Genomic DNA, 23,768 nt, shown 5'->3' with positions numbered 1-23,768 from the left:
TATCCAAACAAGACCTCAAGCGATCAAATCCGCTAAACCATCAGGTTTGCACCGGACAACCCATGTTTCACTGATTCTCGGTGCGGCAGCTCCTGTTTGCCTCGCCTTAATAGCTTGGCAGGCTGACATGGCGAGCCGAGCCGAGCCGAGCCGAGCGAGCCACGAGCATTTCGTACAGCCCTAGTCAGCATCTTCATGCATGTTGGCAAATTTGAAACGCATATGGACGGTATGTGCGACGCGATCAAGCAGAAGCGGCGGCGGCCGGCGGCGTAACCACTCAAAAGTTGTGGAAAAAAAACTGCAACCACTTAGCAAAAGCGCAGGCGAGCACGCGCACCACACAGAGACGAAATCAGAAACTACCGTGTGCAAGGTAGCAAGATACACGGCAGTTGTGGAGGTCCCCGTCACATAAGAACGCGACTGGGGACAATATATATATATATACGCAAGTTGAAATCAGAATATCCGCAGGGAGAGGCGGGACAAATATAGCAGTGAGCCGGAGATGCCGTGATTTTTGCCAAGCAGTGTAATCTATCTATTTATTTTATAAGAAAAGGACTACCATTTGATACGACTAATATGATAGGTGAGTAAAGAAAATCCACTTATGATTTCAACAATGACCCTGGTATATATGTATGCCCCTTTTTACCGGAAATCTATTCATCATTTGCGCTACTGGCACGCGAGCTATCGCAGACGGGAGCGGCGGCGGGTCAGCATTGGGATTAGTGGAGGGGGGTTGTTGGGGTTGTGGTGTCCGCCAGATTTAGAAGAGAGGGGAGGAGCTGGTAGGGAAGATGAGGCAGTGGTGGCAGGTTGCGGGGAGGCGGCGATGGCGGCGGTTTGACAACCCGTAGGCTAGAGATCAGGCCGGGGCGTGGCATTCACTCGAATGGGGTAGCATCGGGCGGTCGTCGCCAGAGATAGGGAAGAAGACTGGCGGCGGGGATCCTTCTGCGATTGGACCAATTCGATTTGCATATGCTAGAAATTCGTTTTATTTGGCTGGCTGTGGCTAATAACTGGTGCTGATTTGTTAGAATAGAAAAGTATTGCTGGCTGGTTGGCTGGCTGACAAGCCAGCTAAATAGAGCGAATAGATACCCTCCTTTTTAGATCTCCAAAGTAGAATTGGTGGGTGGGCTGTATGCGAATTTTCAAATGGAACTTTTAAATATAGTTGTATGTGGTATATATAGCATATAAGCTGAAATTTCTTATGGGTTTCTAGCCTATCATACTTTGAAAATTTGCAATATTGCCACTTTTAAAGGCAAATGATACGGTGCGGCAACAGTGAGTGTCGTTTGTTTCTTGTTGTGCAAGGACTGGATGCCGCTTGGCCCAAATTGTTGTGCAATTCAACAGGTTGCAGGTCTTAATAGTTACGAGAAGGTAGTAACTATTACAAGCTGTTAATACTCATCTGCCAATCATGAATTAATTAGGCTTATTAGATTCGTCTCGCGATTTACAACTTATCTGTGCAGAAAATTTTGTAAACAGATTTTATTTAATACTGGTTTATAGTAAAATTTCTTTTAAAAAAATTTAGGAGAGGAACTGTAATAGAAACTATAGAAACTTAATCACTATGTGCAGACCTATCTAGAACTTGGGCGCGGAAAATAGAAAAACACGCGCTGACGCGCATGATGGAATCTGTCGAATCTCGCATGCAAACAAAAACTTGAAGGACAAACGAAGTACTACGCCCGCAAAAAAAAAAAAATCATTCTAATGCTACTCCCTTTCCCTCGATCTTCCGTTCTTGATCGCCATGAAAGCTACGCAAAAGACGAACGCAACCACTAGCAAATACTATGATCGATCACCTTATAATTTTTGGTACCCCTAAATTGACCCCTGCGGCCAAAGATGCTTAGCTTTTGACCCCCCAAGATCAAAGAGCAAAGATCCCTGGCTCGCTGCCCCCAGACGCCAATCAGGAGCCAACCCAAACATACAGCCAGGTTCCGTCCACCGCACCATATGGACATATTGCATGACATACTTTCGATGTTGAAGAACATGAGCAAGAGCTCTCCCTTCATGGGATGGAGCGTTGACTGAGGGCTACGCTTAGAGCCAGTCGTTTAGGTTGTGCGGGATGTGAGTAGTTCATGTTGGAGTTTTTCTTTCGGGTTGTGTTCAGCTGGCTTGTCCGCTTGTGTCCATCTGGAGTCTGTTCCAGTTGGGTTGTAACCGAACACTGTACCAATTTCTTCTTCGTCTTAATACAATGATACGCCGCATGCGTATTCGAGAAAAAAACAGCCAGGTTCCGTCAATAATTTATTCCTCTTTATCGCCGCCGCGCATCGCTGGCCTCCATGCCCAACCGGAATCGAGTGGCGCTGTCACCTTTCGCGACACCCACCCACCGTGATTCTTCCTCGGCGATGGGACGCCGGGACGGCAGGTCCACGTCCACTCCAAGAAAGAAGGCTCGCGGCGGCCAGGGCGAGCCGGCCCGGCGGCCCCCGCACAACCGCGCCGAATCTTCGCATCGGGTTCTGGCGATTAGCGCGTGGCGGCACTGACGACAGGGGTCGGGTGGAGTCTTAGGGTGATTAGTGACCTCGTTGTCGTCAGACTGTATGTAAGTGCGGCGACGGCGAGTAGCTGATGATGATGATGATGCTGATGTGATCCTGTAGGGGATCTTCTGTGTGGCGGATCCACCGGCGGTGACAGTGTGCCGTCAAGACAATTTTAATATGCTCGGCACGGCCGGGGAATTATAATATTTTTTTGAAAAATAGGGGAATTAGAATTTCAAACCTTACTGTTTTCTTATACTACACAAATACTAGTAATGTTTCATATGGCTTTCAAAGCATAGCTGCTATACAGTTATTAGTTCCTTCCCGATTCGAGGGGGAGCTTTCTTTAACCTTCATACCTCTCTGCAATTCAATTTAGAATAAACCATCTATTCTCTGATCATCAGTCACAATCTATGGCAGAGAAATGAAAGTCACCCTCATCCAGTGACACGCTGGGCCTATGGAGCACACATGCCATTTGCGGTAGCAGAGCCGTAGAGGGCTCGCGGAAGCAACGAAACGCGAGGCAGCCACACACACCGCAGCCAGCTCGCCTGCCCTGTGGTCCCCACCCGGCAGAGGCCGGGCCTGCTCACGCCGGCCGCAGAAGTGACGCCACGGCTTCCATCGGCCAGGGGCAGGGAGAGCCTCCCGTGCGGCCGGCCAACCAGGCGCCGCCACGTGGCCCCGGCGGCCGCTCCCGAAACCCGTCCAGGTGCGATGAACCCAGCCTCCCGCCCGAGCTATATGTAAGCCACCCGCCCGTTTCCACCCTCCACGCCACAGAAAAAACGCACGAGTCCAAAACACATTTGCTCGGGAGAAATATTACCAGCTGCGATTTTTTTTTCTCTCAAAGCCCCAGAGAGCTTCCATGGCTTCCGCCACCACCTCCATCTCGTCGCACCCCGCCGCCCTCCGCGATGTCAAAGGTGAGTTCAATTCCGTGAATTGTTACAAGTTTTTCTTTTGGCTCCAATTCAAATTTGATTGTTTAGCTAGAGTTTATCGGCTCCTGATCCTGATGCTTCGTTTGAATTCGGGGTTCCGCGGTTGGATTGAGCATCCTGCGATGTTTCCACATGTGAAATGCGCGGCTTCGCGTCGGAATTCATCTGCACTTGGAGCAAGAGTTTGTAATTGCTCTGAAAATTCATCTCTCTCTTTTGGCCGTGCAGCCGCGAGGATTGGAGCCGTGAGGCAGCATGTGGCCGTGGCTCCGGCAGCGCGGGGCCAGCGCGCTCGGGCGGTGCGCCCGCTGCGCGCGGCGGAGCAGGGGAGGCAGCCGGTGACGGCCTCCGCGGCCTCGGCGGCGCCGGCGGCGCCCGTAGCCGACGAGGTGGCGGGCCCCGCGGCGGTGGACTACGAGGCCCTGGCGCACGAGCTGGAGGGCGCGTCGCCGCTGGAGGTCATGGATCGGGCGCTGGCCATGTTCGGATCCGAGATCGCCATCGCCTTCAGGTGAGCACCGTCGCTTCTAGTTCTCCCGCGCTCCTCGATGGATTCGGATCCTCAGCGTCTCCCGCGTGCCCGTTAGCGTCTGTTGCCGCTGGTTCTCCATGGACTGGGTTTAGCCGCGGCGATCTGCATCCGCCATGCTCGCGGCATCGCGGTATCTTCAGAACGTGTGGCCGCGGAGATTCCTAGTAGCATCCACCATCTTGCGGGCCACTGGACTGTGGCCCCACCTGTCCGCCTCTGAAACTGCATGGAACTCTTTTTTCAGACTATAGATAGATAGATGATCATAGATTCGTAGGCAAAAGTGTTTATGGTCCTCAGCTCAGATGCTCAAAATCTTTGTTGAATGTTAAGATGCTCAAAATCAGAATTCTAATAATGTTTTTTTAACGCTAATCGGGTAATGGTAGGCTGGTAGTGGTAGCGAAGCCCGTTTGGTTCTCCGGCGTCACCGCACATGCCAATGTATCTGGACGAGCCAAGCTTGCGAGGCGTCCAGGTTCACTGAATCTGGCGTCCAGGATTGCGTTCTCGACCGGAGGTCCCAAGCTAGAATCATGGCCCACCACCCACGCGCAACCGGACAAGCTAGTTTGACTATCCGACGAAGCCGGAAAAGCCATGGCGTCCAAGATCGATACCGTCTCAATAGATTCCTTCTGGGCCTGGTTCTAACAAACCCCTTTTGATAAAGCTACGTGGTTAGTGCTGCTCTCTGTTGCCTGTTTTACCTTTCGGCCATGACATGGATGGGTGTCTCGGACGTTTCCATGGGATAGATTAGCCTCGCCAGGATCACATCAGAAAATCAAGCATCACAATTCTCATGAACTGATCGCTGACGTGGCTCTCGTCGTCGTCGTCGTGTCGTGTCGTGCAGTGGCGCGGAGGACGTGGCGCTGATCGAGTACGCGAAGCTGACGGGGCGCCCCTTCCGGGTGTTCAGCCTGGACACGGGGCGGCTGAACCCGGAGACGTACCAGTTCTTCGACAAGGTGGAGAAGCATTACGGCATCCGCATCGAGTACATGTTCCCGGACGCCGGCGAGGTGCAGGAGCTGGTGCGGACCAAGGGCCTCTTCTCCTTCTACGAGGACGGCCACCAGGAGTGCTGCCGGGTGCGCAAGGTGCGGCCGCTGCGCAGGGCGCTCAGGGGGCTCAGGGCATGGATCACCGGCCAGAGGAAGGACCAGTCCCCCGGCACCAGGGCCAGCATCCCCGTCGTTCAGGTATAAATTCATCTTCCATTCCATCCATCCATATAAGATATCTGAACAATTGAATTTTTGTTCAGACGGAGTTCAGTTTCTGATGCCCGATTGCACAATTTGGTGCAAATGCAGGTCGACCCCTCCTTTGAAGGCCTGGATGGCGGAGCTGGTAGCTTGATCAAGTGGAACCCCGTGGCCAATGTCGACGGCAAGGACATCTGGACATTCCTGAGGACCATGGATGTCCCTGTCAACTCCCTGCATGCTCAAGTAAGTCCAGCACTGCAGTTGCAGCTCAGCTTCCATGCATTGTTTGCGTGTTACGATCAGCTGTTTCTAGAAGTGCAGGTGACTGACAATCTGGATCGACTGTGTTCTTCAGGGGTTCGTGTCCATTGGTTGCGAGCCGTGCACCAGGCCGGTCCTGCCGGGGCAGCACGAGCGTGAAGGCCGGTGGTGGTGGGAGGACGCCAAGGCCAAGGAGTGCGGCCTGCACAAGGGCAACATCGAGAAGGACGGCCAGGCGGCGGCGCCCAAGCCCGCCAACGGCAACGGCAACGGCGCGGCGGGCGCCCCGGACATCTTCGAGAGCCCCGCCGTCGTGTCCCTCACCCGCACCGGGATCGAGAACCTGCTGCGCCTGGAGAACCGCGCGGAGCCGTGGCTCGTGGTGCTGTACGCACCCTGGTGCCCCTTCTGCCAGGCCATGGAGGCCTCCTACGTGGAGCTGGCCGAGAAGCTGGCCGGGGCCGGCGTGAAGGTGGCCAAGTTCCGCGCCGACGGCGAGCAGAAGCCGTTCGCGCAGGCGGAGCTGCAGCTGCAGAGCTTCCCCACCGTGCTCCTGTTCCCGACCCGCACCGCCAGGCCCATCAAGTACCCGTCCGAGAAGAGGGACGTCGACTCGCTCCTCGCCTTCGTCAACAGCCTCCGGTGAGACGCCGCCAGGGAGCGAGAACCATCGTTCTCTGCCTGTGTCGGCATGATGGTGGTGCTGGCGTCGCTCCGTCTAGAATTGTACTTAGAGAGGGAAGAGGTATCTGAGAGAGGGAATTGGGGATGATAGGAAGAGAGGGATGGGGTTCAGAAATACTTCAGATGGAGATCTTGCATCTCTAGCTCTTGTCACTGCAAACGGTTGCAGGTAAACCTGAAGCCTGAGGTCCGGTGTTATAAGGCAAAAGGTCGAGGTTATTTGCGTGTATTTATAGCTAGTGGTTAGTTGGTGACAGAGGATTGTAATGTAAGGTTAACATCAAATAAGAAAATCAGTTTTGTCAGTTCTTTATTGTTCATTCTGGTTGTGAATTTTAACCACTAGTGTTTTGCAGGCGCGCGGGTGGCCACAAGGCTTAGGGAAGCGGTTGTAATGATAATGGAAGTAGGATAATAGTAGTGATATATTACAATAAAAATTGTGGTTAGACCAACTAAGTCATTTGCGATTAGTACATATATGTTACATAGGTTTATGATGGTACGATGTGGACTGTATGAGCTGGATTGGTCTGAGAATCACTTGTCGCAGGAAAGTTGTTGCCTCGCTCTGTGTCTGTCCCTGCCTGTTTATGGCCTTTTAGTCTCATCCCTGGATTTCCACAATAGTAACGGTAGATCAATTTGAAAATATGTGATACATTATATACAATTATTTGTAGAAAATGAAATATTAGGGGAGAATAGTTTCCTATCTATCTTAAGCATTCTATCGAACACCTGGTGGGCATATAGTATTGCAGACCTGGAGGATGCCATTGATGGTAAGATTGGCGTCATGCTCCAGTGGATTGTAGCTGGACGCTTACTCATGCTCATGCTTGAAAGGAGAAGCAAGACTGGAGCGGGTTAGAGTGCATAGCACTATAGCAGGCTGGTGGCTTGGGTATTTGCCGCTCGTGCTCTGTAGGCCATGTCTCCTGGCGAGTGGCGAGGGGCACGCGCGTTGATGGCACAACGGGGCGGCCGACGCTCCGCGAGGCGTTGATGGGATTCGTGGTGAGGAGAGGAACCGTGGAGAGAAGGAGAATAGAGAGGGGAGCGGGTGCGGGACGTGCGGCGCGTGGGGGATGGAAGAGCGGAGCGGGGCACTGCAGTGCGGGTCGCCGGCGAGCGAGACACGGCGGAGAGGACAGGCGGCGCGCGCGGCGCCCTCGGGTCCCCCTCGCAAACCGAAAGCGAACGAGGACCACTAAATCCACACGGGTCAGTCTTTGTCGCCGGCAGCGGCCGCAGCAGGAAGCACGCGCCGGCAGCAGCGGCGCACCACGCGGAAGCCGGCAAAACGGAGACACGCAGGCAAGCAGGCAGGTGTGTGGGCCGCCAAAATCGTCCGTCCAGCCGGACAGCAAACCAGTACGAGGCGGACGATGGCCATCGCAGGGCCCGGGATTTGTGGGCGACGTGGTCGGGCTGGCCCCGCGCCTCCCCCATCTCCTTTGTTACTTTAGATGCGTATTTTGCGCGCGCCTTGGCGCGCCTAGTCATCATTAAATTAAAGTAGGATGTTATTAATAGATATAAAATTAGTGTCATTGTGACAGTTGCAAATATTAATAGATATATGTTACATCACAATTATTTTACATGTATAATACATAACTACATATTAGAATGAAAGTGCTACTGCCTATCGTATTTTGTGGTACAGGCGTTACTGCATGTGAATTAACCATTGTGATTTAATTTGAATTAGTGATAAATTTATGTCCGTTGCAAGGTATGGAGGTGGGTGCAGATGATCTCGGTGTACCTCTTTAATTGTGAATGCAGCTAGAATATTGGTAGAAGCACCAAGAATGGATCTGGTACCTCAAATGAAGGTGAAAAGGATGAATTTGTGTTGGAAAAGTAAATTTAAGTTTCTGCACCCATTGTTAGGTTGCACAGTTCCGCAAAGATTTTCTCGGCAGCGTTCTGGGTGGCTGCATCGATCTGGGCGGTGAATACTGATGGTGCACTTGAAGCGGTGCCATTTGTGGTGGAAGGTTGCTCTGCTATGTCGATATGGTGACCTAATTGTTCCTGAGAGGATAAGAGGTATAGGTAAGAAAAGAGTTAGTGGGAGAGTATGGCTGTAGAAGAAGCCATGACACTTGAACACTTTTTTTAAATGAACTGAAAGGAACATATTTTCTTTTGTAGAATTTCATTGGCAGCACTTGAATTTAGAAGCACCTTGGAAATTGCAGATACTTCTGTTTTTCTTTTCTGTAAACAAAAACAGGGAGAGTGCCATGGACTGGAGTGGGTTGCTGGTAAGATAATTTTTTCTTTATGTATAGTTTGTTGGCATTCTAAGGTTTCAAGGTTATTTGGGCACAATATAATGCATGTCATTAGGAGGTGAAGTAGCAAAGAATTTTGTGCCCTAAAGCTGAATGAACCTCTTAGGTTTGGTACACATACCGAGAATATGATTGTTCATATCATTGAGGGTGATAGGAGAGTAGCAAGTATTCGCTATGCAATAGTAAACATGATTTTTTTTTGCTTAATGGTATTGGTTTTGAGAACTGTGGTTGCAAAATAAATGAGGTTGTAAGGGAAAGAACTGAGATGGCTGGAAATGTGGCCTGTGTTGAATATCTTCAAGGTGCAACTATATATGGTCATAGGAGGGAGATCAAATTACATTGCCAGGCTGCCCAGCTTCCTCTTGCCTGCATTTGAGTGCTGCTGCTGCCGGCCTGCATCTGGTGGCTGTTGCTCTGCTGCAGCACCTTCACGGCACTTGTGCGCTGCCAGAGGCCTAGTAGGTGTGCCGATGCCACTGTCATCCTTGGCGCCGCCGCCGTGGCTGGACACCTTCTGACAGTGACAGGTCTCACTCTGAAAAACAAAATCATTGCAACTAACTGATACAACTGGTTAACTGTGAAAGAAACTTCTAAGCCACAAGGTACCTTGCGACCACACTTCTAATAGCTTTGTCAAACCATTTTTATCGCAAATACAACATATTACCTAACTATTTAAATCATCTTTATTAAACCAGCTCGAATGGATATTATAGAATTCGACTTTGGGTTCCTAGAGCTCAAATATACTATGTTACATTACAATGAATAATACAATCGCACTAATGAAAGGAAAAAATTTGGCTGGTAGAACAGACCTTAAAGAACACCCTTGCCAAGATAAATAAGATCATCAATCCCTCAATTCCAATTTCTCATTCCTATGGTCAATTTTGTAGAAATGCTAAGGTGAATATTCTGCATATATTCATATATATAGACATCAAAGAATGCACATGCGATTTGAGTCAACCAACATAACTCTTATGCCAAAAGTGAAAAAAAAAATTGGTTATAATTGAAAATAAAAACTTGCAAAGGTCAATCTATACTGAAATAGCACATTGAAACTACCATGGTATCAAATGGGTATGAAAGACCTTTCGTTTTTCTGTGCTGCTAACATATGATGTTATCACATATCTGTCAATTTCATAAAACAAGAATACCACAACCAAGGTCTGAATGGTTCGACTACATTCACTTTGTTCTTTTCAACAACATCAAGCTCATACTTGAAATGTGAATTTTCAAAGAAGCATAAGTGAAGCATGAATGAAGATATAGGTTGTACTATGTAAAAGAAGACAAAATTCAGAGCAGTTCACTATATCATGATAAGCAGATTTTCAGAGCTGTTCACCATATCATGGTGGTACAATTCTGCTGACATGTTTTAATATCTAAAAAGTTAGCCATGATGATGGTAAACAGATTGCAACACTTCAAATGAGAATGCAACTTGTTGTCATCTTCAATCAATCCATTTTCCCGTGCAAGTTTGTATTCATCTCTTTGACAGAGATATCAATCAGACCATATGGCCAATCTAACTGCCTCTAGCCAATTTAACCTGAGGATTGATAGCAACACTACAGAACCGAAGCCAGGAAATCTATAGGTAATGGACTATGCTATAAGAACTTGAATTTAGCTTGTACGGTGGTAAGAAAAGAACAGGCCCCCAATACGCCATATCAATCACCAAAACTAAATCCTTCAAAAAATGAAAATCCATTCAAACATTTCATCGAATACAAAGGATGCACATCCTGGTAAGAATTTAATTGAGCAAAAATATTTGAAGGTTTTGTTGCCATCCGTGATTCTCCTATACCAATTAAAGAAAGTAGTAAACAGGGCCGATACAAGCAGCAAGTGAAGAAACTTTACATTTCACAAAAAAAAGTGAAGAAACTTTACAGAGGCAGTGGATCCTGCCGCTGCATTACCTTTGTTCGTTCCTACAGCCTACTGCTGCACACACGCGTATTAACGACATGGGAGGAATCTGCGTGGCATAGAGAGACCAACTTGGTGACATGGGAGGAATCTGCGTGGCTAGGGGAATCAGCAAAATCAGATCCCCGATGCATATCTTCCTGCTCCTGCTGGGAAGGGAAGAACAACAAATTGATTAATGAATCTTGGTCAGAATTTTTTTCTAGGACTGTTTTATCAATTCATTTTTATTCCATTTCTACCCCTGCTAAATTCGAATTTTCGTCGAAATCCCTGATCTGTTCTGATAGATCGAAAGGGAATCTATCAATAATAAGGGTTGACCTCTTTCTAAGCTTTTTATCATTCTGGCATCGAGCTATTTTGCCGCAGGACCTCCCCTACAGTATCGTTAGGGAGTGAAGGAGGGTAGCAGCCGTGCCCACGCTGAACGGCGGCCCGTGGCCAGCCGGGGCGGCGGTGCCGGCGGTGGCCGGGCTGCAGTCGGCCAGCCATCCTGCTCGCCCGCGCTCGCGGCGGTCAGGCGGCTGGGCTCGGATTGGCCACCGGTGAGCGGTTCGTGCACAGGTCGCCCGCGGCCGAGGCCGACAGCGGCGGTGGCGGGGCCGGCCCTGCCATGGCAGCTGCATGCATGCCCGCTGAGGCCGGGCGACGAGCCGGGGCCAAGCAAAGCGGTGACCGTGTCCACACTGACCGGTGGCCTGTGGCCAGCGGAGGCGGCGGCAGCCGGGCTGCAGCCGGCTGGGCTCACCCTGGTCGGCTGAGCATGGGGCCGGCGCTCCTGCGCAACCGGCCGGCAAGCGGGGCTCGCGGCCATGGAGATGCATGAAGAGAGGGGGAGGGAGGTCGGGGAGGCGACGCGTCGAGGGAGGCGCTCGGCTGCCATGCCGTGCTCGGCGTCGCGAAAAGTGTGGGTGAAGAGGAGCAGGTCAGGAAGGGGGAAAAGTTTGGGGGAGAGGACGAGGTCGGCGGGCGGCGGCGCATTGAGGAGCTGCGGTAGGGGGGCAACCGACGTGGCTGCGAGCCTTGTCCTGGAGGTGGAGGAACCCGGCCGCCGCCGCCGGCAGTGCCGCGTTGGCCGCCGCCTTCGCTTCACCTAGAAGTATCCACACAATGGCAGGGCGTGGATAGGGGAGCAGTGTCAGCGAGGGCCGAGCGATCGGCATCTGACGGCAGAAATTAATTTTGCTATCGTGGACCAATGAGAGGGCGAGGAGGGGTGGGGCTTTAACATATAGAAATGTGTAACAGTAAGACACCAGATCTTGGCCCTTGCAATAGTAAATTGTGGGTATAAGGCATCACGCGAACACGGAAAGCAACCAGCAGAATTGGTCCTCTCTTAGTCTCTTAGGCCAGTCCTAACCCATAGTGTCCATAGGTGGTGTCTTGAGGAGAGACAAAGCTAAGACACTACTCATGGACACTACCTCTCCAACGCACATTATATTCGGCAGTTTCCATAGACAAGAAAAATTAATGATTCTTTGCATGTCATGTGAACGGAGAAGGATCAATTGGCATGCATCTATGCATCCACTATCATGCAATTCGATTGCAGAACACATAGTTGAGAAAAATAAATGGTTGAGAACAATCTGGAGCAAGTGTGGCTCTCGGGGCTCCACCAGCAGCAAGACCGGCGTTTGGAGCACCTTGCGCTCCAGGAGAGCCACCAGCAGCAGGAGGAAGGCCGGCCGATGCATCTCTATAGGATCTCGACCTCCGCTTCTTCGAATCCGGATGATTCATTCTTACACAAGAACTGGGGGCGACTTCTTCCTCAACCATGAACTGAAGATACGGTTGCCGGGGGCGACCTCCGCTATGGGCAAGCCTCCGCACTTGCCCCTGCAGCTGTTGGTAGTAGGATGGATGGGCGGATGGGTGCCAAATCTTGGAGGAGCCGGATGGGATTTCAACGATGGAAATTGGGGTGGGATTTAGATCTTGTGCTGCTTGCCGATGGGGGAAACAATGGGGCCTGCGAGATTTATGAATGGAGGGAGCTGATGAGGATTCAGGTGCGTGCCAAAAAAATTGCAGGGCTCTTCTGGGTGGGAGGGACTCGTGCGCAAGTGGAGTAGGCACGCGCAGCGCCATGGCGAGACGAAGGTGCGGCCGCACCGGCGCAGTAGATCGAGGCAATGAGGAAAACAGGGGGGAAGAAACGAAGAGACATGCCCAACGCCGATTGGCCGCACCGGCGCAGTAGATCGAGGCAATGAGGAAAACAGGGGGAAGAAACGAAGAGACATGCCCAACGCCGATGTTGGTCGTTTCTTTCGTCTTGGATGAGCCGCCGACCCGGTGTCCTGTGATTTGCTTCTCTCTCTTCTTTAAATGTCATGTCATATCAGATTTTTTTTGCTTACATGGCAGCTTATTAATTCTATAGACACCATCCTAGTTGGAGGGTTGGGACTGGTCTTATTAGGTACATTCTCGACAGAAAGAAAGAAAACAACAACGTAAACCACGGATCCTTAGCAAGCGGTAAACGGACAGGGTTAACAGGAAAGCTATATATAAAAAATTAGTTCAAAGTACTAACCAGCAAACTACGATTGCAATTCAAAATGGATCTAGGATTGCACAGTATACATATAATCTATGCGGAACACTATGATTCAGAATATCAACCGACCGAGTTCATCTTGAAATACTAATCTTTGCTACCATCCTTCTTCCCGTCGAGAAGGCTGTCTTACTGTTGTCCAATTTAGGATTTTCCCTTTATTTCAAAGTTGGATTTGAAGAAATATGCAAATGATGGTGAACGAGCAAAGAGGATTTAACTGAATAACTTTGGCATACGTTCTTTCCCCCTTCTCTTCTCTATCTAAGATCTCAGTTTTTTTGGGCCAATCTCTTTGATCTCAAATTTGCCCCTTGCTGTCATACTAGTACTAGCTCCGTTAGGAGTTCAATTCACAAGGAATCCTTGCATTTTTATTTTTTTGAAGTGAACCTTGCGATTTTTCTTGGGAGCTCGATCCTATTCTTACAATACGATTCCTGGACCAAAATGTCAGTCACCATGATGCCTGCTGTTCTTGGTCGTCGGATCTGCTTTCCCTTGGTCATTTTGCAAAAAAAACCATTAGACTTCAGAGAAATCAACCTGTGGTAGTCCGTCCAAGTTTAGAGAGATTTGCAAAAAGTACCTTAAGTTTCTATAAAAATAACCTAGCATCATCCTTTGTTAGGATTTTTTATAAAAAACCCTCAGATTTTAATTAAATCAAACGACATGTTCTATCCGTGACTTCTACACTACAACATTATATGTACAATTTGAACACCAAAACACATTGGAATCAAAAGTTGCTCAACATAGAATTTGATCAAGATTTCAAAAACTACAAGCTCTATTATAAAGTAAATTAAAAAAAGTCATTCGCAATTCATTTGCACAAAGGCTTATATGCAGCCAATTATACCTACAATTTAGACACCAAAACATCCTCAAATAAAAAATAATCAATACAAACGTTGTTTAGAATTTCAAAATCTACAACTTTACTATATAGAAAAAAATTCTAAATTTAAAATATTTTCATAATTGGTTCAACATATCATCTTAATTTGTTAAAAATATAATATCGTACCACTACTTCTTTAAAAAAATGTCTATTAATTGCAACATGATTTCACAAATACGTTAAGTTTTCGACTAATTGTGCTCCGCCCTCCCTAATAAATTATTTTACTCCTTTCACCCTAAATGCAGCCACAATTGTCATAGCTCCATTTCGATACCCAAAATAATATACTACTTAAATAATGTCACGATAATAGAATGCCCAAAATATATACCAAGTGCAACAGCGGGCTACAAACCATGACACATATACCAAAATAACGAAGCGACGGATTTATCTTAACTACATTGTTTAAAAAAACTACTACATGCATCAACTAACTTCACATCAACTGCACTACTAGGACGCGGGATACTGGCCCGCGCTAGTTTGCCGCGGGCCTTTCTAGTTTTTCTAGAATTTGGAAGAGCCCATAACGTATCACCCAGTACTCATCGGGCCAGCCCAAAAGCACTCTGTGCGTCTTACCGGGGGCCCAACTACTGCTCTCCCAAGCCCGCCAATCAAAGCCCAGCCTAACAGCCACAGAAACGACGCCACCTCACACTCGTCCCCGACGTGTGCATGTACGAGTAGTGAGGTGGATAAGCCCCCACGTGGTCTCCTCCACGCCATCATTATTTATCCCCTTCTCCTGCGGGTCCCACACCCTCTTCTCCCGTTCTTCCCCAATTCCCCACAGCAAAATCAAATCACAGAGTTTCCCCTGGCCCTCGTCCCCCAAAACCCCGAGAAATTCACCCTCCAGGAAGCCAAAATCGCCCCCCAAATCCACACGAACATTTCCCCTGCCGCGGCCGCCGGGGGGAAGGGGGGAAAGATCCCGTCCCAATGGCTCTCCTCCCCCAAATCCTCCACTCCCCTCACCCCCACCCCCGCCTCGCCGCCGCTGCCTCCCCCTCCCGCGCATTCCCTCGAGCGCCCCGCCTCCATGCCTCCGGCCCCCGCGGCCGCCTCGCTGCGTCGGCGGGCGCGTCCGGGCCCGGGCCCGGGCCGTCGTCGCCGGAGCCGTACCCCCCCGAGTCCGACGACGGGCTGGTGGAGCTCCCGCTGTTCCCGCTCCCGCTCGTGCTCTTCCCGGACGCCACACACGCGCTGCACATCTTCGAGTTCCGCTACCGCATCATGATGCACACGGTGCTGCAGACCGACCTCCGCTTCGGCATCGTCTTCGCCGGCTCCGGCGGCTCGGCCGCCGAGGTCGGCTGCGTCGGCGAGGTCGTCAAGCACGAGCGCCTCGCCGACGACCGGTTCTTCCTCATCTGCAAGGGCCAGCAGCGGTTCCGCGTCGCCCGCGTCGTGCGCACCAAGCCCTACCTCGTCGCCGCCGTGCAGTGGCTCGAGGACTGCCCGCCCGCCGAGCCCCCGGCCCCCGGGGAGGACGCCCTGGCGCTCGCCGCCGACGTCGAGGCCCTCATGCGGGACGTCATACGCATCGCCAACCGCCTCAACGGGAAGCCCGAGAAGGAGGTGGGCGACCTGCGCAGGGGCCTCTTCCCCACGCCCTTCTCCTTCTACGTCGGCAACACCTTCGAGGGTGCGCCCCGGGAGCAGCAGGCGCTGCTCGAGCTCGAGGACACCGCCGCCAGGCTGCGCAGGGAGCGGGACACGCTGCGCAATACGCTCAACTATCTCACCGCCGCCTCCGCCGTCAAGGACGCCTTCCCATCCTCGCCGTCGTCGGGGTGAGGTGAGGCCATCACTCGTCAGCCAGGAATGGATGATGATAAGGAGTCTGTGGTGGAGGGTATAGGACTAAACTTTCTTATCAATCTTTTTTTGCGCCCTTTTTCTTCGCTTTTCTCCTATATTTTCCGTGGCTAGGTTTTACTCGCAAGTGGTTAGCATCTTAGCCTGTAAAATTGTATAATTTGGTGTGTGTCAACTCAAGAAAATGTGGAGCTTTGACTATGGTCCTTGATAAGGATAAGAATTTTGCTCTCAGAGACAAACACTTGTGCTTCCAATGCTAAATTGGAACTGAATTGAAGCTATTAGCAGTCATTGGTCAACCTTTTGTATCCAGATTTGCAGCTGCTATTACAGTGCTCAATGGAATTTCATTATTGAATCGCAAGTGGTAATCCCTCTGTTTGGCTGGTGGAAGATCAGCTTTACAATTTAGTATGCAAACGTATGTGTCCTGGTACCATCGCAGTAATTATCCTAGTATCTGTTTTCACTTTACATACTAGAAGTGTTCGGCATAGTTTAGTGAGGCTACTCATAATCTGGTGTCATTATATGTAGGGCAAGACTCAGTGGAAGATGTAGCCAATATGAAAACACTGCAAGGATCTGAAAATTTGCTTTCCGTCTTAGTCGTGAAAAAGTTTTGCAACAGTATGTTATGAAGGACTCTCATGTCTGATTTTCCGAAGCCTTGCCAAATATTGAAGTCATGTTGAGCTCCAATGGAGAAGCTGTACACATGAAATTTGTTATGTTATGACTTGCATCAATCTGTAATTCTGTATGATCAATCCACCCATCTGTTAGGTATACCGTACATATGTACTGTGATGAGTGGTTGAGAGAATATGAGAGGATGGCATCAGGGGAGCTGAAAAGGCCCATCTTTGTTTAAGAAGATGTTCTCTGCAGAAAACAGTTCAACATTTTGCATTCTTTTCTTCATCTTGATGTTCAATCCAGATGGATTTGCCGTTCCAGCGGTGACAAGAATCTATAATTGCGTCACTGAGGCGAGAAAAGGCTAAGTTTGAAGTTCTAGATTACATATCAATCTCTGTATTCTCACTATGCCTTAGGTTTTGACTTCATGACCGGCATAAACTATTTTTCTGCATAGCTGGATAAAACTTAATTTTTCTGTGGAGCCTGGCCAGACCTTTAAGTAATGGGAAAATTTTGCTCTGCTGACATGTAACATGTTCTCCAGCAACAGCTTGTTGGGAGAAGGGTGATTCCCTGATTGGCCAACTTTCAGTTTAAGATATCACCCCCAAGAAAAAAAATGCACGGCTTCAGGCTGCCAAAGTTCACCTCAAGAAAGCGGAATACATTGAACACCAAAGCATATGGATAAGGCTGGCAACGATAGACAATGTAGTAGTACACGGCACAGAAGTAGAACTACGTCTACGAGACTACGATGACGCCGCCATGCTGGGAACCAGGCAAGCAGCCAATGCACCTTCCGGAACCTCTGCACGAGACCGAACCAGAGGGGACGCAGGTTGTGCTCTACCGGAACCGCACCCCGCGCTCATTGAACAGCCGGAGCAACTGCAGCAGCTCGTCGTTGGACAGCTTGGACGGCCTCTTGCCGGTGAGCTCGGCAGAGTCCAACGCTCCAGCGATTCTAATCTTGAACGCTGCGACCTCTTCGTCGCTGCAACCAGCCGCTCTGTTGCCGTCATCGTCGCCTTCTCCACAAGAATCCTCGTCACTGCCGTCGTCAAGCGCGCTGAGGCTGACAGCACCCGCGCGGCCGTCGCGTTCCTCCGCGCGCTGCGACCGGCTGAACAGCTCCATGACCATCCTCTTCTGCTTGAAGATGGCGCCGAGGGTCTTGTTCTTCTGCCCGAAGCACGCGCGCGTGAACGCCAGCCACTCGCCAAGGTCGACCCCGGGCGCGACGGCCCTCGGCCGGATCTCGACGAGGGAGGAATCCACCCGAGGCATGGGCACGAAGTCCCTCTTGCTCACGTCCATGAGCAGCCTCACGTCGGCGACCAGGCGCACGTTGGCCGCCAGACGGTTGTACTCCCCGTCGCCCGGCGCGGCCGCGAGCCGGCGCGCGAATTCCTTCTGCAGCAGCAGCGTCGCCGTCCGGAACCGGTAGGCGCCGAACAGCAGCTTGGCGATCAGCGGCGAGGAAATGCCGTAGGGGATGTTGGCCACGCAGACGTCGAACTCCGGGAAGTCCACCTCCACGGCGTCGCCCGCAATCACCTGCCAACGGGAGAACGAGGTCAGCATATGGTTCCTTCTCTGAGGCATTCTGTCGAGCGGGTGTGGGGCGCGTGCAGACGGACGGACCGTGAGCTTGTCCGCTAGCCCAAGGGCGGCGGCGCGCGCGGTGACCGCCTCGACCATGCGCGGGTCGATCTCGACGGCGGCGACGCGCGACGCGGGGGAGGCGAGGAGGCGCGCGGTGAGGTTCCCCGTGCCGGGGCCGACCTCGAGGACGGCGTCGCCCGGGCCGATCGCGGCGCGGCGCGCGATGGCGTCGAGGACGCGCGGGTTGGTGAGCAGGTGCTGCCCGCGCGGCTTGTGGAGGCGGAACCGCCCGTCCCACTTCTCCGACGCCGCCTCAGGCGAGGAAGAGGTGCTGGTGGACGAGGCGTAGAAGCAGCCCTGGCGGACGGTGCGCCGGGCCCAGGGAGCGGAGACGGCTCGCTTCATGTGTCAGCTCAGAGACACATCCCCAAGCCCGCAGGAAGCCATATCATACCCGGCGGGCGAAAAATCTCTAAGAATGTGTATACTCGTCGTACTCCAAATTTATCCTCCATAAAAAATATTTTATACTAGTCATCAGAATTCACTCCTCTACACCCAATTTTTCTACACGTCATACTCTATATTTCATCCTCTATCTCAACTATCCACCCGCGGACCTATACGTCAGCCTCACCCACTACCTCCCCTCTCTCTCTCCCTCCTCGAACTCTCCGCCCGCGCCCAACCCCCTCCCCCGCTCTCTCTCCCTCCCCATCTCTGCCGGCGCTCTCCACTGCTCCATCCCTCCTCCGCCGGCGGGGGCAGAGAGCAGCGCGGCCGCGGCTGACGGGACCCGACCGGTGCTCTCCCGCCGCCCCTCTTCTGCTTCCTCATGTGGCGCACGTGCAGCGGGCCGCGGATCTCATGGCGGCGGCCCTCGGCGCGGCTCCTCGGCCTTGGCATCGCTCCTCCCTCCCTCCTCCACGCTCCATCCTCCTCCGTCGCGTGCGGCCGCCGGATTCGGGGCTCGCGGAGGGGAGCGCATAGCTGCGCGGCGACGCGACCGGGGCCAGGGCCGGGGCCTGCGGGCGGTGCGACGACGGCCATGGCTTGCGCGGCGCGCGGCCGGGGCCTGCGCGCGGCGCGGCGGAGGCCGAGGCCTGCGGGCGGCGCGGGCCTGCACGTGGCCATGGCGGCGGCGGCGGCCACTCCTCGGCCTCCCTCGCCGGCGCTCGAGCTCGGCCGGCCTTGAGCTCCGCGGCGGCGCGTGGAGGCCGGGCTGCCGTGGGCGAGCGCGGCAGTCGGGGTGGCCGAGGCGAGCACGCGAGCGGCTGGATCCGGATCCCCCTCTCTGCTCGGCAGTGTCCTCCCTCGCCGGCTGGCCTCCTCGCCGAGCCTCCTCGCGCACCTCCTCGTGGCGAGGCGGAGCGCCCGCGGCGGCGCGTGGACATGAGACCGCCGTGCGTCAGGACTTCTGGCCGCGCCGAGCTCGCCCCTCCTCCCTCTCCCTTTTCCCTCCTCCCTCCATGGCCGAGCTCGTGGCGGCCCATCTCCTCCTTCCCTTCCGGCCCCTTCCCCTGCTTCCCTTCCTCCCCCTTCCCCTGCAGAGGCGAGCCGCACCCTCCCTCAAGCTCAAGCCGGCGAGCCACAGCCCGCGGCGGCGCGGCCGGCCTGCACGGCGTGCGGCGGCAGTGGCAGTCCGCTGCGGCGTGCGGCGGCGGCAGCCCGCGGCCGAGGTCGGGCTCGCGGCGGAGGTCGAGCACGCACCCTGCGCGGCGGCGGAGGTCGAGCTCGCGCGCCGGCCGCGAAGTGTAGCTGTCGGGAGCGGCGGCGGGAGAAGGCCGACGTGGCGTTTACCATCCGTCCGCTCCGTCCCCTGGGAATAGCGCTCGGAGATTCATCCACAACGTTGGCGGACGGCTTACCGTCCCCCGCTGCGGCGGTTTTTCCCCTAAAGCAGTACTGCATGCAGCGCTAGCGTACTGCGTTGCGTATCCAGTGCAGAGAACCTTAGGCGTGAGGTGGTGAGGGGGGTGCCGTATCACGGAGGCGTAGGCGGCCCCACGACTCGACCGGACTCATACCGTAGTTGCTTATGCCTCGCATCCGTTTTTCCCAAGTATACGAGAAACTTAGATACGGAAATTTTTCGAAAAAACGTGGCGACTTTTTTGGGGACGTTCGGGGGTTCCCCCCGTAGTAGCCCCTGAGGGAGGCTTGGCTTTGTCGAGGGTAAAGCCAGGCGTACCTCAGTGTTCGTGCGCCTCCGAGCCCCCGAGGGTCCGAAAAGTTCCCAAAAAATAAACAAGTAGAGCATACTCCTTTATTGTTTCGGGAAATCGTAAATGTGAGTACAAACGATGTACAAATAGCTTGGAACTCTAAGGATAGAAGCGATGTAGCTGCTGTATGTTTCAAGCATTGGTGAGGACTTCGCCGTTTTCGTTCGCCAGTTTGTACGTGCCGGGCTTGATCACCTCGGCGATGATGTATGGACCTTCCCACGGTGGTGAGAGCTTGTGGCGGCCCCAGTTGTCCTGTCGAAGCCTCAGCACCAAGTCCCCTTTGTTGAGGTCTCGGCGCCGAACTCTCTGCGCTTGATATCTTCGCAGGGACTGCTGATAACGCGCAGAGTGTAGGAGCACCACGTCTCGAGCCTCGTCCACTTGATCCAGCGAGTCCTCGCGGGCTTGCTGGATCTACTGTTCTTGATAGGCCTTGAGCCTCGGTGACCCGTACTCCAGGTCCGTGGGGAGCATGGCCCCGGCGCCATAGACGAGGAAGAATGGGGTAAAGCCCATGGCTCTGCTTGGGGTCATCCTCAGACTCCAAATAATCGAGGGTAGCTCTGTGAGCCACCTCCGGCCAAACTTGTTCAGCTTGTTGAAGATCCTTGGCACCAACGGCCTCCTCGCCGGCGGTGTAGTTGGTGGCAGCGTCGAACAACTCGTTAGTGTTGGCGGGACGGCTACGCGCAAGCTCGTGCACCAGGTTCTTGCACGTCGTGCCCTCGAGGAAGGCGTTGATAACCTCGACGTGGGTGACGCTGGGGAGCTCGGTGCATTGCTTGGAGAAGCGCTGCACGTAGTCGCATAGGGACTCATTGGGCTTCTGCCGGCACCCTTTGAGGTCCTAGGAGTTGCCCACGAAGATCTGGACTAGGTTGGCCCAGTAGTGGATCTGGTCCGCGGGCAAGTGCTCGAGCCACATTCGTGTGGCGTCAGCAAGGTGAAGGGGAAGGTTGCGAATGATGACCGCGTCATCTGTCGCACTGCCCAGCTGGCATGCTAGGTGGTAGTCGTTGAGCCAGACTGCGGGATCAGTCTCGCCCGAATACTTGACTAGGGTTGTAGGCTGTCGAAAGCGTGGGGGGAAAAGGAGCGAACGAATCTCCCGGCTGAACACACGGGTGCCCGGAGGCTCCGGTGACTCGCCCCTGTCATGCTCGGGGTCGAAGCGTCCACCCCGTCGAGGGGTGTACTTCCTGCCATTGATGATGTAGCGGGCGTCGCCGTCGCCACCATGTGCGCGCGTGTCGTGAAGTCGCTCCCTTGCGGGAGTTTTTCCGATGCGGTCGTGCACTGAGGGCGCCTTCGCATCATGCGTTGCAGCTGCCTTTCCCTTCCCTCCTGGTGGAGTGTGCACTGAAACCTCGTGGTCCTGCCGTGCAGTCCCACCGGGATGCTTCAGGACTATCGAGTGCATGCGAGACGCAGAGCTCTCGGCCTGCTGCACAGCAGCTTGCTCGATGAGCGCCTGTGCCTCGTTGCGCAAGTTACGACCCGAAGTCATCGACGGCTCAGGCATTGCTTGGAGTAGGTAGGCCGCAGCGATGAGTTTTTCGCCAGCCGTTTTCAGTTCCGGAGGTTTGTCGACGTTGTCATTGGCTAGGATCCACTCCCGGGCAACGCGCGCCGCTGCCTGGGCATGTGCGCCACGCGCGGTGCGCTGCTGCTCGAGTGCGGTGCGCAGCTCCTGAGTCCGCCGACGCTACTCGTCGAGCTTGGCTTGAAGCTTCTTGAGCTGCGCCAGCTGTGCCTGCCGCGTCGCCGAGCTTGACGAAGAAGAAGGGGCCGCAGCCGGCACCACGGGTTGGTTTGCCTGCGCGTCTGCCCCGCCGTTCCCGTCATCGCCCAGAGCGTTGTCCTCTTGCCCGTCCGCGAGCTGGACCATAAAGCACTCCCGAGTAGGATCGTAACCCCCCTCGCTGGAGTCCTCGGAGCAGGTGAGGCAGTAAGTCGCCGCGAGCTAGAACGAGCAGGAAGCATCGGGGTCGCGGACCCCAGAGTAGTCCTCGCCTCCTCGGCCGTGAAGTTGTCCATGAAGAAGCTGATGTCGTCGGCGATCGAGCTCGCCGTCTCGGGGTAGGAGTCGTCAGGAGTCGATGCGATGAGGTTGCGGATCGACAGGAGGTGATGACCCGGTAGATCCTCGTACTCAGCGAAGTTGGGGCTGGACGAAGATGCGTAGGTGGCAGCGTTGCGCATCCCAAAGGGGAAGGGCGACGGCGTAGTCGCGCGCCCCTGGGCGGCACTGGGGCTGCAGTCGATGATGGTGCCGGCGTAGGTGACGCCTAGGCACGTGATGACGAAGCGGTGGCTCATCGGCCGCGACGCTGAGCTGTGACATGGCAACCTCAACCCACGTGGGGGAGCTGAGGCGTGCCGCCCGGCAACTTCCATGCGCGCTTGTCGCGAGTGCTGGCTCGAGCGACTGTTGCGCCGGGCTGGTGAAGTCGGAGTGTCAGGGTTGCGTCTGGGCGAGAGGAGCTCCATGAGGTAACCATTGCCGGTTGCTCTGAACTCAAGACTCCCAAACCAGATCATGTATCCCGCTGGGAGTGGATCCGAGACGCCCATGGGGAATGGGTTGGATCTGCTCGCCATCCCTAGAGATCAAATGGGAACAAAAGAGAAAATGTCACGCAGCGCCCCCTACCTGGCGCGCCAACTGTCGGTGCCCTGACCCGGCGGTCCGGACCCAACCAGTGATGATGCTGCGTGTTCCTCGTCCCAGATGTTGATGCAAGAGGCAATACAGTAACGCACGGGTTTATCCTGGTTCTGGCCGTGGGGCCGTACGTCCAGCAAAGGGGTGTGCGAGAGCATTGTACTATCTTGCACCGGGGGTGCCTGTAGTAGGGGGTACAAGCGAGGCGAGAGAGGGAGGGAAGCTCCCAAGTCTCCGGTAGAGGAGGAGTTGATTGAGGCGAGTGCCAATATCGGGGTTCAGAGGAGCGTATGTGCTCTGCTAGTAGGGCGAAGTGTTTTTTTTGTTCTTTTCTACCGAAGGTGGGCCGACCCCCCTTTTATAGACACAAGGAGGGACGGTGTACATGCACAGGCGAGCACTGTGGGAAGCACTCTGTGAGGTATGGCACTGGTCGTGGCAGTCGTCCTGGGCATCGTCCTTGACTCCATCTCACCGAACCAATGGTCCCGGACCCGCTTCCCGCTCGGGGACGGGTCCGGTGTCACCACGTGTCCCAGAGGTGGGAATGCTCAGCACCTGTGGCCGCGGACCCAGACCCCCGCGGATGGGTCCGGGACCTCCACGTGCTATCCGGACTCCCGCGGATGGGTCCGGGACCTCCACGTGACTATCCGGACCCCCGTGAGCTCTCGGCTCAGCTAGCTGCTCGGGAGGGGTCCGGAGGCGCCGCGTGTCACGCAGACGCGGGCGCGGGCGGAGATCGCGCCGGTGTCCTGGCGGCTCCAGCGGGCGGCGTGGTCGTCGCTGTGGGGGGTACCGTCCTCCAGGCGTGGC

The 23,768-nt window shown here is 53.8% G+C and overlaps 4 protein-coding genes and 1 long non-coding RNA gene across 13 annotated transcripts; 2 read left to right on the top strand and 3 right to left on the bottom strand.

Moving 5' to 3' along the window:
• Nucleotides 1-3,328: 3,328 nt before the first annotated feature.
• Nucleotides 3,329-6,510, top strand: LOC120661463 (probable 5'-adenylylsulfate reductase 1, chloroplastic). The gene is made up of 5 exons (XM_039940340.1): nt 3,329-3,493; nt 3,740-4,022; nt 4,903-5,251; nt 5,366-5,503; nt 5,616-6,510. Exons 1-5 carry the CDS (start codon nt 3,436-3,438, stop codon nt 6,165-6,167), a joined length of 1,380 nt encoding a protein of 459 aa, XP_039796274.1. The 5' UTR covers nt 3,329-3,435; the 3' UTR covers nt 6,168-6,510.
• On the bottom strand, nt 6,425-7,511 carry LOC120661464. Its single transcript, XR_005669911.1, has 2 exons — nt 6,972-7,511; nt 6,425-6,818 (listed from the first exon to the last, which is right to left on the bottom strand). It is a non-coding gene; the product is annotated as an uncharacterized LOC120661464 (long non-coding RNA).
• Nucleotides 7,512-7,953: 442 nt separating this feature from the next.
• LOC120661460 (COPII coat assembly protein SEC16-like) lies at nt 7,954-11,649 on the bottom strand. 8 transcript variants are annotated; one of them, XM_039940331.1, is made up of 4 exons: nt 10,914-11,642; nt 10,479-10,637; nt 8,862-9,058; nt 7,954-8,251 (listed from the first exon to the last, which is right to left on the bottom strand). In XM_039940331.1, coding segments are annotated over exons 1-4 (819 nt in total). In that variant the 5' UTR covers nt 11,375-11,642; the 3' UTR covers nt 7,954-8,249. The 8 variants fall into 8 exon arrangements, with proteins under 8 accessions (XP_039796265.1, XP_039796269.1, XP_039796270.1 ...); XM_039940335.1 differs by lacking the exon at nt 10,914-11,642 and adding an exon at nt 9,345-9,444 and having other exon boundaries at nt 10,479-10,672; XM_039940336.1 differs by lacking the exon at nt 10,914-11,642 and adding an exon at nt 9,345-9,407 and having other exon boundaries at nt 10,479-10,672.
• Nucleotides 11,650-14,742: 3,093 nt separating this feature from the next.
• Nucleotides 14,743-16,780, top strand: LOC120661459 (lon protease-like). Of its 2 annotated transcripts, none has more exons than XR_005669910.1 (2): nt 14,743-15,840; nt 16,344-16,730. XR_005669910.1 is itself a non-coding variant. In XM_039940328.1 (2 exons), exon 1 carries the CDS (start codon nt 14,925-14,927, stop codon nt 15,780-15,782), a length of 858 nt encoding a protein of 285 aa, XP_039796262.1. In that variant the 5' UTR covers nt 14,743-14,924; the 3' UTR covers nt 15,783; nt 16,344-16,780. The 2 variants fall into 2 exon arrangements, 1 of the variants encoding a protein (XP_039796262.1); XM_039940328.1 differs by having other exon boundaries at nt 14,743-15,783; nt 16,344-16,780.
• LOC120661458 (ribosomal RNA small subunit methyltransferase, mitochondrial-like) lies at nt 15,892-18,483 on the bottom strand. Its single transcript, XM_039940327.1, has 2 exons — nt 18,099-18,483; nt 15,892-18,011 (listed from the first exon to the last, which is right to left on the bottom strand). Exons 1-2 carry the CDS (start codon nt 18,462-18,464, stop codon nt 17,301-17,303), a joined length of 1,077 nt encoding a protein of 358 aa, XP_039796261.1. The 5' UTR covers nt 18,465-18,483; the 3' UTR covers nt 15,892-17,300.
• Nucleotides 18,484-23,768: the final 5,285 nt, after the last annotated feature.

Source organism: Panicum virgatum, chromosome 2N, assembly GCF_016808335.1.
Source record: "Panicum virgatum strain AP13 chromosome 2N, P.virgatum_v5, whole genome shotgun sequence".
NCBI lineage: Eukaryota > Viridiplantae > Streptophyta > Magnoliopsida > Poales > Poaceae > Panicum > Panicum virgatum.
The sequence above is the reverse complement of the archived record's forward strand: the minus strand, read 5'-3'. Positions and strand labels throughout refer to the sequence as shown.